Below are 11,888 nucleotides of genomic sequence, written 5' to 3'. Positions count from 1 at the left end.
GAAGAAACAAAAAGCCTCAAACAGCCCTAGTACTTTGGAACCACAGACTGATGGATTTCTGTGATCATTATCTGTGAATACAAGAGAAACCTCAGCCAGCTGGCTTCTTGCTAGCTTATTGCTTAACTGGCATTTCTTCGCAGACATAAAAGAATGAGAGTTTCATAAAAGAGTGAGAGTTTCCCTTAACACATCCACATTTTAAGGATGAAAGTCCTAATCAAACAGCACTTGGACCTGTCAAAGACATAAAATCAATTTTCAGAGAGCTTCAGTGAAATGAAAATCTGACCTGTGGGCCAATGTTTGATTTCATATAACCTTTGACAGCATATGTGGGCAGCAGTGATATTTCACTTCACAACTGAGTAAATCTACAAAAGCTGAATACTCTGGTGTCTATACCAACCTTATGCCATCAGAAATGAATGAATTACATACTGCCATATGGAATGTCATATTGGCTCAGATTTGTTCTTTTGTGAACATCCCATTTTAAAAGTTCAAACCTCACAAAATTCTTGACTAATAAATAACTCTCTTGCTGCATATTTAGATCACCGTGAATTTTTCTGTCTTTTAAAGAATGCTGAAATGAATGACCTTATAACTTTTTTTCTGTACACAATTATTTTCTTAGGATAAATTACTAGAAATAAAATGGATTGGTAAAAGTATAATAAATTAAATAACATTTGATAAATAAAACTGTCTTATAGAAAGATTATACCATTCCACAACTTCAACAGAAATATAAGAAATGAACATCATGTTTAGTAATAATTTTTTTAACCTTTACTAATTTGATAGGTAAGTCTCTTGGTTTTCATATTTTCAAATTACTAATGGACCATGAACATATTTCATAGATTTATTCACTTTTTAAAAATTTTTATGCTTCAAACATTTTGCCCATTTTTCTATTGGGTATTCATTTTTTTCCTCAATAGCCCACAAGAACAATATCCATATTACGGAAATCCATGATTTCTCTCTTTTATATGTTGCAAATATTTTCCTAGTTTGTACTTAATATTAATTTTTATGGTGTTGGCTACATTGGATCACATATAAACTTAAAGTTTTAGAACATTAATATTTTCCTTTATGATTTATGCCTCTTGATGTATCATAATTTTTAAAATTTCTTTCAGGTTATGCTCATATGTAGTTTCAAGCTAATTTAGAAAATTAAACTGAATACAGGTAATCATCTGCCAGGGGCAGATGTCACGAAATGCTGCTGTCAAGAAAGTTGCCCTCTGTTTTTCTCAACTAAAATTTACTGGTAAAATGTCAATATAACCAAAAGGAGGGAAGATGCATATGTCTATTAGCAAGTGACATCCACTATCGCTATTCAAATGGATTGGGTTAATTCCGCTAGCCTAATGAATCTGAAATCAGTAGCTTTAAACATTTAAAATTTTTCACACTGCTGTGCTTCTGAATATCTCTGTCAAAGGGCTTTCCCGTTCATCATTACAATCCAACTTCGGATTTGATAATGTGAGATAGGAAAGGTAGACATCGGCTCTGCTTTGTGCAGATGAGGAAGCCAAGGCTCAGAGACAATGCTAATTGGCCTGCCCATGATTCTCCAACCAATAAAGCTTACAGGGTGTGGAGTATAGGTCTTCAATGCTCCTGGTCTATTGTTCTTTCCACTGTACTAGGAAGGGGTTTTCCCATGAGAATGGGGAAGTAGTGATAATGGCAGGAAACAGAAGAGGAGAAATGTAAAAGGGCACATTCTTTAGGCCAAAAAAAAAAATCTTCTCTTACCTCTTTCCTATTTTCTACCTGTCTTATAGCTAACTTTGGTCATGGAGAATCTGCCTTTGCCAAATCATCAAGCTAATTAAAATGACAGTTAGATAAAACATTTTGCTAACACTATCCAGCTTAACCCTTAAAAAAGCAACAACAAAATTCATAAAATCTGAATCTGTTATTCCCAAAATGTATGTGACTGTGGTAATGAGATAAAGTAAAATATTACCAGGTCTAGTGTCTTTTTTTCTGACACCAACCAAATCTCTGATTCTCTGACACTAACTGGATGCATAAACTACCCAGGGTTGGCATTAGACTCCCAAGGTTAAGGACTCAGGCTTCCAGACTGTCCCCAAGCCAGATGCCAGCCACAAAATAGGGGTTTGGGCTATCCCCATTTCTGCTTGGCCTACCACAAATTTGGGGGTTCTGTCAAAAAAATAGAACTGGACAGTAGTTAAAGCAGTAAAAACAGATTTTAATCACTAACTACATACTGCAATAGGGGAAAAGAGAACTCAGTATACAACTAGTTCAATTCCAAATACAGGATGGACCAGTGGGGATTTAAAGCCAAGGAGTAGGGTAGGGATCAGTGGAAGAAACATCGTGGAGAAGACAATTCTAGATGAACTGATCTAACAGAATTCTTGCTGAAGGCAGGCCAGGGCAATCAAATATCACCTGGGGGATAGTGGAGAATGAGGAATCTCTATAAGATACCAAAGGTGATCAGATGGGGATTCTGGTTAAACTGACTGAGCAGCATTCTTGCTACAACTGGACGCTTGAGGACAATGCCCAAGGCCAGGGTCTGGTTGAAAAGGGGCTCAGAAGAGCCTATCTAGAGTTTAGTCAAAGAGAAAGTCTTTATCAGTTCCCCTGACTCAATTTCTATAATTCACTAGAATGACTTAGAATTCAGAAAGATGCCTTACTTACTATTTATTAGTGGTTTATTATAAAGTGGAAGAGATACACAGGGCAAGGTAGGGGGAGTTGTATGGCGTTCTCTTGCCCCCTCAGAGCACCTCCACCCAGCACTTCTATGTGTTCGCCAACCAGGAAGCCTCCAAACCCCGTGGTTTTGAGGTTTTTATAGAGGTTCCATTATGTAGGCATACTTGATTAAATCATTCCTGCCATTTGCCACAACATGTTTAAAACCAAGAGGAATTGCGCTAAATGAAATGTCAGACACAGAAAGATAAACACTGCATGATCTCACTATACGTGGAATGCAAAAATGTCAAAATCATAAAAGCAGAGAGTAGAATGTTGGTTTCCAGGTATGGGGGGGTCGGGAGGAGACGGGGAGAGTGGGAAGAAAGTTGGTCAAAGAATACAAAGGTTCAATTATAGGGAATGAATCTGGAGATCTAATGCACAGCATAGTGACTATAGTTAATGTTACTATATTATATACTCGAAATTTGCTAAGAGTTGATCTTGAGTGTTCTTGCCACACAAAAATAAATTGTAACCACATGAGCTGACAGATATGTTAATTTGCTTGACTGTGGTAATCATTTCATAGTACATACAGATATCGAAACCTCATGTTGTACACCTTAAATATATATGATTTTTATTCATCAAGTATACCTCAATAAAGCTGGAGAAAAAAACAAAAACAAAAACAAATCTACTTTAGTGAGAAACAGAGTCTAAGGCAATATTTATAAAGCAGTAGGACAAAACTTACCTTATTATCGCAATTCATCCTACATAGTATTAAAATTAAAAGTCTTATTTTAAATACATTTTGGGATTCCCTTTGCTAATCAGGACTTAATTTACTTACTCTTTTCGTATGACCAAATGGCAATTTCCCATCAGAATTATCAATGAATAACTATTTTGCCAGTTAAGAATTACATCATAGTTAATAAATACCTAGCAATATAACTAATGTAAAGAAAACATTACCGTTGTATCTAAAATGGAACACGAGTTATCATTCAACTTTGTGAAAAAATACACGTAGCCATATTCAACATATTGAAGGTAAAAAATGTATGTGTTCAATTTATCACTTCCTCTTTAAAAGCTGCAAGAAACATTTTAAATAACTCAAAGATAAGACTTCTGAAAAAAAATATTTTTTAAGATTTCTGTGGAACTGTGATATTTATACCTCTATCCTAAATTTAAAGTATATCTACATCCAACCCCAAGAGAAACCCATTGTATCTTTCACAATTTTTTTCTAAGTAAACATTCAACAATCTAATACTACCTTTTGATCCACCTTCAAAAACTGGGCCAGTTCTTCCACAGTTAGGTGATCTTTCTTGTCACTGTAGCTCAAGAGCAACAAATAAAGGTCCCGTCTCAGTGACATCATTTTGTAAAAAACACAGAACTCTTCAAATGTCAAAGTTCCCTGATTTTCATCTGTATCAGCTTCCTGAAAGTGGCATAGAAAAAACAAGGCAGTTTGAAAGTCTGAAATAGGAAATTCCGTACTGGGAAATAATATTTACTATAAAAGGCTAGTATACATTTCACAAATGGTAAACACACATTCTTTTCAAGCACACATGGATCAACTTTAAAATGGACTATATATCATCAGGTTGCAAGCAAAGTTGTAAATTATGAAGAATCGACCTTATAAAAACTGATTTTACTGATCACCGTAAATTCATAAAACAAAGAAAGCTTTTCTAAAAAAAACTATGCCTGAAAACAACATAATATCTTCTAAATAAGAAACTAAATGCATGCATTACATATTTAAACTGGTGTGATGAAGTTAAAGCAGTAGAGGAAACTTGAAGTTTTCAGTTTATTAGAAAACAAGGTTGATTAAAAACAAGTAAGCTAATAATTCAACTCAAAACCTAAGAAAGAATTTAAGCTAAAGAAAATAGAAAGAAATAAATTATAAACAAGAGCAGAAAGCAAGAAATAGAAAACAAATGAATATAAATCAAATGTGAGTGATTCAACCAAAAGCTGCTGTTTTGAAGAAACTAATGAAAAAGAAATCTTGAATAAGACTAATCATGAACAAAAGAGAGAAGACATATTTAACACATAGTGAAAATACCAGTCTCTCTCATCATCTTCTGAACTGCATTTTAATCAAATGTAACTTAACTATAGCAGAATCTCTCCTAATTTTGCATAGGTAGTTCAGTGTTCTTACAGTCATCAATATCATTGTTCCCTCCCTGCTTTTCCTCCATTTAAGTCTGAAAAATCCATCTGAACTGATTTGTAGTTGAAATTATTTATTTCTAGCAACTATTGAGCAAGCATCTTTCACCATGTTTCTTCCTTCTAATTGGCTAAAAATTTTAACACCACAAAACTGTTATTTTCAAATATATAATGAGCAGCAAACCCATTTACATGAACTTCATTCTAAGTGTACACAGTTGTAACTGAACAAAAACTGACAGGGAAACAATGGCATTTTGAAATTCGTGGGATTTGTAAAGTAGTCGCAGCTGTTATGTGGTTTTAAACACAGGTTTGAGAATCAAAGTGTGCATAAAAATCTTTTTTTAAACTTTGCTAACTTTGGGTCAATTATTAACAAACACTTTAATCAATATTTAAATCATACGTAGTTTCTTCATGAGGCTGATTGCTGTTGCCTTCTGTCATTTTAAAAATAGAGACAGATGGGTCTGCACAACATCAGCAGTTTTGGTGTTTGAGGCTCTCGGTTGTAGAATCTTTGCATCCTAATTAACATTGGAGCTAGATCTAATGTTCACATTTCTGCCATAACTTTGTTTCAAAATATCTAATCCTGACACAGAGATGAAACATTTTTCAAGACTTCTTATAACTGCCTAAACAATTAAGAGTAGTAAAACTCTGAGGTTTAAACCATAGCATCAAAGATTTCAAAAGAAGCTAGCCCTATCTTCCTTAAGATTATTTTTATAAAAATCAATTGAATCTTGCACTGCAACGAGAAGGCAAAAAGGCAAAAATAAATAAATGAAAATTCTAGGAAGGCTTGAATGTCTTTAGCAGAAATTCATTCAAAAATAATTTTTTTAAGAGAATTTTCCCGAAATAATGCTAAGATCCTTGGTCCTATCACCTCCGCCATGAGCACTTACAGAACCGTGCTAGAAGCAAGACCCACGCAGACATGTTCTGCATACAACAGGCCCAAATGCTTCTCCACGCACTTCTGGCTTGATAAGTCTTTGAATCAAAGGTCACAAAAAGAGACCCTTAATGTTTTCTTAAAACTTCTCTAAAGTATTTACTTTGAACCCATAGACATTTGACATAAACATTTTCTGGTTCACCCTCTAAAGGTGTATTAGAGATAAAAGGTGTCTGAAGGGGAAAAATATAGAAGTAAAAATAATTTAATATCTTACATTTCTGCATTATCTTACTTTCAAAAACTACCAAAGAAAACATTACTTTTATAGGTATAAACTTTGCCCTCCTCTTTAAGCTCGGTGTCTCTGGTTTAGCCAGCAGCTACCTCTTCAGTGCTATGAACACCTCCTACAAAAAGGATCAGATTGAGAGGTGCAGCTCACAACAAGACAAAAACAAGATGCCACGGAGAGTGCCGGGAATGTGGCAAGCCTTTTCATATCGTTTAAAGGACAATTCACTCCATTTGTGACAACTCATTTCCCATCCAAAGCCCGTCACTCCATCTCTGGGGTTCCTTCCATAGTATTATCTCATTCCCTCCTTTTCTTTCCTTTCTCTCATTTGTTCCTCAGTGCAATGGGACCAAGTTCCCCACAACACAAACCATCTCCAGCCAAGAGCTTCCAAGGACAGGACCGTTCCAAAAGGTCAGATGGAAGCCAGCCTCCATCCTCCATTTACCGTCACCACTCATCCCTCATGCTGTTTCTGCCCTTACCCGCTGCTTCAAGGGCAAGTGCTTAGAAAACAAAGGAAGTACGAAACATTAAAAATCATTAACTATCACCCTATATACTTATTTTACATGTACAAAATGTCACCTACCCAGCCACTTAGAAAATCATTGTAGAACATGGATTGTGCATATCTCTTACCTCCAAATTAGAGCCTTTCCTAAATTAATATACTAGTAATTACTAATTATCTAACATTGTCTTTGCACCAACTTAAATGTAACAGAGCTGACTTCTGTATCATAGACAGTGGACTAAGTACAGTCCCAGATAGGAGTAAATTTGGGCCTAAGGACTTTCCTCAAGGACTTGTCAACAGGAAAGAGCATCTCACCTAACACCAACAAGCAGTTGAATGAACTTCTGGAGAATTCCCTAAAAGGTAAGACCTGTGTATTCTAAATCTTAAACTCCTCTGAAACAAAAGAGGGCTCTTGAAGATTTTGACAAGTGCTATTTTTTTTTCATGTTAGTCTTTATTCTGATCCTCACAACAGCCTGTGAGGCAGGCAAATGAGATGTCATCATCCTAAGAAACTTGATCACATTTACTCCATTATTTGTCAGTAAAGTGCTTGGAATTACTCTCTAAAAACGACAACAAAAAAGCATTTTAGGAAGTGAAATTGTGGACTCATGGTAAGTTTAGAATGTTTCTTTTCCCTTGAACAAAACGCCTTTCTTCAGCAAAGAAAAATAAAGTAATACAAAGGAAATATGAGTTTCCAACAAAACAAAATAGCCTTTTGAAATGTCTAAGTACACTAATAACCTCTAATGTGTACTTCACAGAAGACCAACTCAATTGTGAAAACCTACCTGAAACATTTGTCTGACTTTTCTTCGGGGTAGATTGACATTTAGTTTATGCGTCAATTGGTATATCTCTTCAATATTCAATAAGCCGTCGCCATTCTTATCAGCTTCCTCAAAGGTCTGCTTCACCCACGTGCAGAAACGTCAAGAAAAGCACTTGTGTTTTCACAAAATAAAAACTGCTCTCACAGAATACTCACAAGAGTGTTTATCATCAACACCGAACTCGAGAAGAAATTTTTTGAGAGGGTCCTGCAATCCGCAGGCTCTTAGTGAACTACTAAGAGTAACAACAACCACAAAAGAAAGGAAAGGAACAGCGCATAGAGGTGATTCCCTCCACTGTGAAATGAGTTAAACCATATAATTTTGAGAGGTTCTTCAACTCAAACGTTGTTATCCAGTCTGTTAAAATATCTCTACGATGTGGCAAAACCCCAAATATACCAAACCTAGGCCTTAACTTCTCCCTCTATAGCCTTTCATATAGTATCTTGTTATCTTCACAATACCACACTACACAATCTTTCCAGTTCCCTTTTCTCAGTCCCACTCCTACATTTAGAAGGTTAGTCTACCTAGTTTAATCTTATTGTTCACATGAGGATATAAGCTAGAGACGGAGAAATTTGGTAAGGCTTAATAAGGGACCCAGGTGTCAAACCCAGATCTCATGCAACCTGGTCTAGTCCTCTCTCCTCCTTCACAGAAGATCTGCTTTTGACTAGCTTTGATGGTTCTTATCTAATAGCTCCAAACTTATAAATCAAGGGCAGTGATGCGGACTATAAGCCTGACATGCTACAGGTTGCCCTCAAAGCAACAGGTATAACGCTGGGTGACTGAGGCTGTGACACTGAGTTTATACACAAAGGATTTGCATCGGGTGAATTGAAATTTTAAAAGACCCTCAGGAGAATAAGTATTGTACTGTTTTACATAGTGGAGAATAAATGGTAATAAATGGGTGAGTTGAAAAATTCCAAGTTTTAGCAGGGCATGTTTTAAAAATGGATGATTCACAGTTATCAAGAGTTAAATTACAAAAGGCAGAAATTGTGTGTATACACAATTAGAAAAGCAAATTGAGTTTCAAAATGTGAAGGATGATGAAGAAGAAAGAAAGAAATGTGATGAAATCAGACTCAAAGTACGCAAAAGGCATAGGTTTAAAATTGAGAAATGAGAAAATGGGAGAAGGTCAGAAGAAAGGGTCAATGGAGAATATTTGCTTATCAAGCAGGTGACATCAAACTGAGATTTTCATTTTAAGTTGAAATATTAACTAACCTCTTAGTGATAACAGCACGTTTACATTTCTTAGGTGATTCAAATTAATGATTGTAGGAGATTGTACCTTAGAAAGTAAAAGTAACCAGAGAATTAAAGTCTTATTTCTTCCAAAGTTAAATAGAGGTGAATTTCTGATTGTAAACACCTCGTTTCACATTTTGTTCCCTTTATAACATTTGAAATTAACCAACCCAGTTCTTTCGATTTTTCCTCATAGAGTTTAGGCAAGATCTCATTACATACGACACCAGGAAGGTAAAGGGTGACCCAGGACTTGAAGAAAAATAACTAAAGAACCAAGAGTGGAATATTTGGGCCAATTACTAAAAAGTAACCGAATCTCATTTGTTTGTTTGTTTGTTTGTTTTCTGGGCCCACAGTGCCCATTCCATGAGCTCTATTTCTTTTGACTATGGACACTGCTCTGTGCCCCACAAATATTTAGCCAATGTTCAAAGACATGATAAAATGAGTCCAATGATAGCAATATTTCCATCCTTTTATTCTATACTTCTTTATTAAAGCCTCTCAAAGACTTCTCCAGAGAAAAGGCAGGGACGAGCACACCCTAAGTAAGAATATTCTGCAGATACAGACCCTTTAGGGAAGGCCTGTGTCTGTGCCACCTTCAGTGTCAACACACAAGTTGGCCTTGACAGTTGGTTTAGGAGACATAGGGTTGGTAAGACAGAAAGAGAGGTAGAATCAGACCAAGAAATACCCACTAGTTCTGATTCTTTTGACCTAACCCTGTGACAGTGGGTTACTTATGTCATTTCTTTGGGCTTCTATTTCTTTGTCTATAATGAGTACACCCAGATGGCCTTGAAGTTCCCTTCAACTCTAAGACTCTGTGAAAGGAAAACCATTCTCTCCTAGTAACAGTACACATGGTATAAGATACAATTGCAGGTTAAAGTATTCAGATATCTTAAAGTTGTTCTTCCTACTTACAACATGAGTGCCCAAGGAAGCCCTGGATTAGTAATTCATCACCATACACATGATAAATTTAAGAATAAAACAGTCATTCTACAAAGAAAAACTGCGAGAGTAAAAACTGAATGAAAAGTTATGATCTGTGTTTCTAATAAGAAATTATAGGAAAATGTAAAGCAATGAATGGTATTTAGTATAGGGGTAGACAAACTTTTGGGATCAAGAGACTAGTAGTAAAGATTTTAGGCTTTGCAGGCCATTTGGTCCCATTTGCAACTACTCAACTCTCCCATTCTTAAATAGAAAATATATAAATGAACTGGCATGCTTACATTCCGATAACACTTTATTTATGGACACTGACATTTGAATTTCATATAATTTTCATATGTTACAAAATGTTGTTGGTCCTTTGATTTTTTTTCAACCACTGAAAATCCATTCTTAGCTCAGTGGCCCATATAAAAATAAATGGTAGACCGAATTTCCCCTACAGGCTTCAGGATCCCTCATTTATAGAGAAGGCACAAGGCTTCAGTTTACAGCATCCATAAGGAACTCCCTACAGCCTTCTAGAGGTAATAATTTCCTTTGTGGGGTCAGGAGATAAGGTGAAGAATAAAGTAGGAGAAGGATCTGATGGAGAAAAATGCTGATACTAGGTGCCAGTACTATCATCTTTGCATGCTGGGGCTGCTGAGATTTCAGACCTTAATCTACCTGAATAAGGAAGCAAAAGATTTTCTAATCCTTATCTCTCTTAAGCAATAATGATAGCAGCTATTATTTATAAAGGGTCTAAGCACTTTGTGTACATCAACTCATCTGATCTTCACACATCTGCATAGGGTAGGCACTATCACTAATATCATTACCACGTTACAGATAAAAACTCTGAGGCAAAGAAGTTTAACTCACCCAGAGTTGCATAGTACATGGCAGATTTGGGGCTCGAACTCAGCACCAGTCTGAGTCTTTAACCACAACAGTATATTGTTTCTAATAGATATGAGTACTGTATCCACTTCCAATTCAACATGTTCATGCTGCAGAAATAGCTTGAATTATGCTTTACACTAGATGAATTTTTTTATACAGCCATTTAAGATTCATTATTCTCATCATTTGTTCACAGTTGAAATTTTCAGGCCTAATTGAAATCGAATAATAACAAACATTCCAAGTTTGTTCTCCCGATTAATGTAACTAAATGTATGTCCAATTAAGAATGTCATTCTAGCATTAAGATATTATCTAAAACCCTAACAAGTTACAACAAATCTATATGAGAATGGTTCTCTGACTCAAATAACATTCCCTGTGTTTGACATCAGCTTTCTCTTTACCGTTCATTAATTTCCTCTTTCCTTTTCTTTCCTCACTGACACAAATATCAACTGCTTTTTGTGTTTTTTTGAACTGTTCCTCTGTGCAGTTCTGGGGTGTACTTGCTTTCCAAATAGCATATTTTCAGAATATGAAATCACTCAGTTTTCAACCTAGTTAATTCAAATATGAAAAATTTCTACTGCTAGTAAACATGGACAAACAAATCACATTCGAAACATTATTGCTTAAGCTAGTATATTCAAACTAGAGTACTATAATTTTCAGATATTAAATGCAATCCCCATGATAACCACAAAGAAAATAACCATAGAATATACACAAAAGGAAATGAGAAAAAATTTGAACATTTCACTGCAAAAAAAAAAAAAAATCAACTAAACCCAAAAGTCAGGAATGCAGAAAATGAGGGACAAAAAAAAGCTATAAGGCATGTAGAAAAGAAAGAGCACAATGACAGAAGAAAATCTCTCCTTATCAGTAAATGCTTTAAATATAAATGGAATAAACTCTGAACAAAAGACAGAGATTGGCATGAATAAAAGCACATGACCCAACTATATGTTGTCTATAATGGACTCACTTGAGATCCATACAAACAGGTTGAAAGTGAAAAGATGGAAAAAGATATTCCATGCGAATAGTGACCAAAAAAGAGCAGGAGTGGTTATACTAATATCAGACAAAATAGACTTTAAATGAAAAGGTTATAAGAGCAGTATATATTGATAAAAGGTTTGACATAGTAAGAAGATATAATAATTGTAAACATTTATGCATCTAATGATATACCATCAAAATATATAAAGCAAAAACTGACAAAATTGAAAAAAATATAGT

The 11,888-nt window shown here is 35.2% G+C and overlaps 1 protein-coding gene across 6 annotated transcripts in view; it reads right to left on the bottom strand.

Annotated features, from left to right (window-relative positions):
- PLCH1 (phospholipase C eta 1) overlaps window positions 1-11,888 on the bottom strand; it is a 212,665-nt gene that overhangs the window by 63,871 nt on the left and 136,906 nt on the right. For all 6 annotated transcript variants that reach the window (XM_006908210.3, XM_025044255.1, XM_025044251.1 and 3 more), the window contains 2 exons: window positions 7,473-7,602; window positions 4,016-4,186 (listed from right to left, as the gene is read on the bottom strand). In XM_006908210.3, coding sequence (XP_006908272.2) covers window positions 4,016-4,186; window positions 7,473-7,602 — 301 coding nt within the window. The remainder of the gene's footprint in view (window positions 1-4,015; window positions 4,187-7,472; window positions 7,603-11,888) is intronic.

The sequence above is a fragment of the Pteropus alecto genome, unplaced genomic scaffold (genome assembly GCF_000325575.1).
Source record: "Pteropus alecto unplaced genomic scaffold, ASM32557v1 scaffold81, whole genome shotgun sequence".
NCBI classification, from domain to species: domain Eukaryota; kingdom Metazoa; phylum Chordata; class Mammalia; order Chiroptera; family Pteropodidae; genus Pteropus; species Pteropus alecto.
The sequence above is the reverse complement of the archived record's forward strand: the minus strand, read 5'-3'. Positions and strand labels throughout refer to the sequence as shown.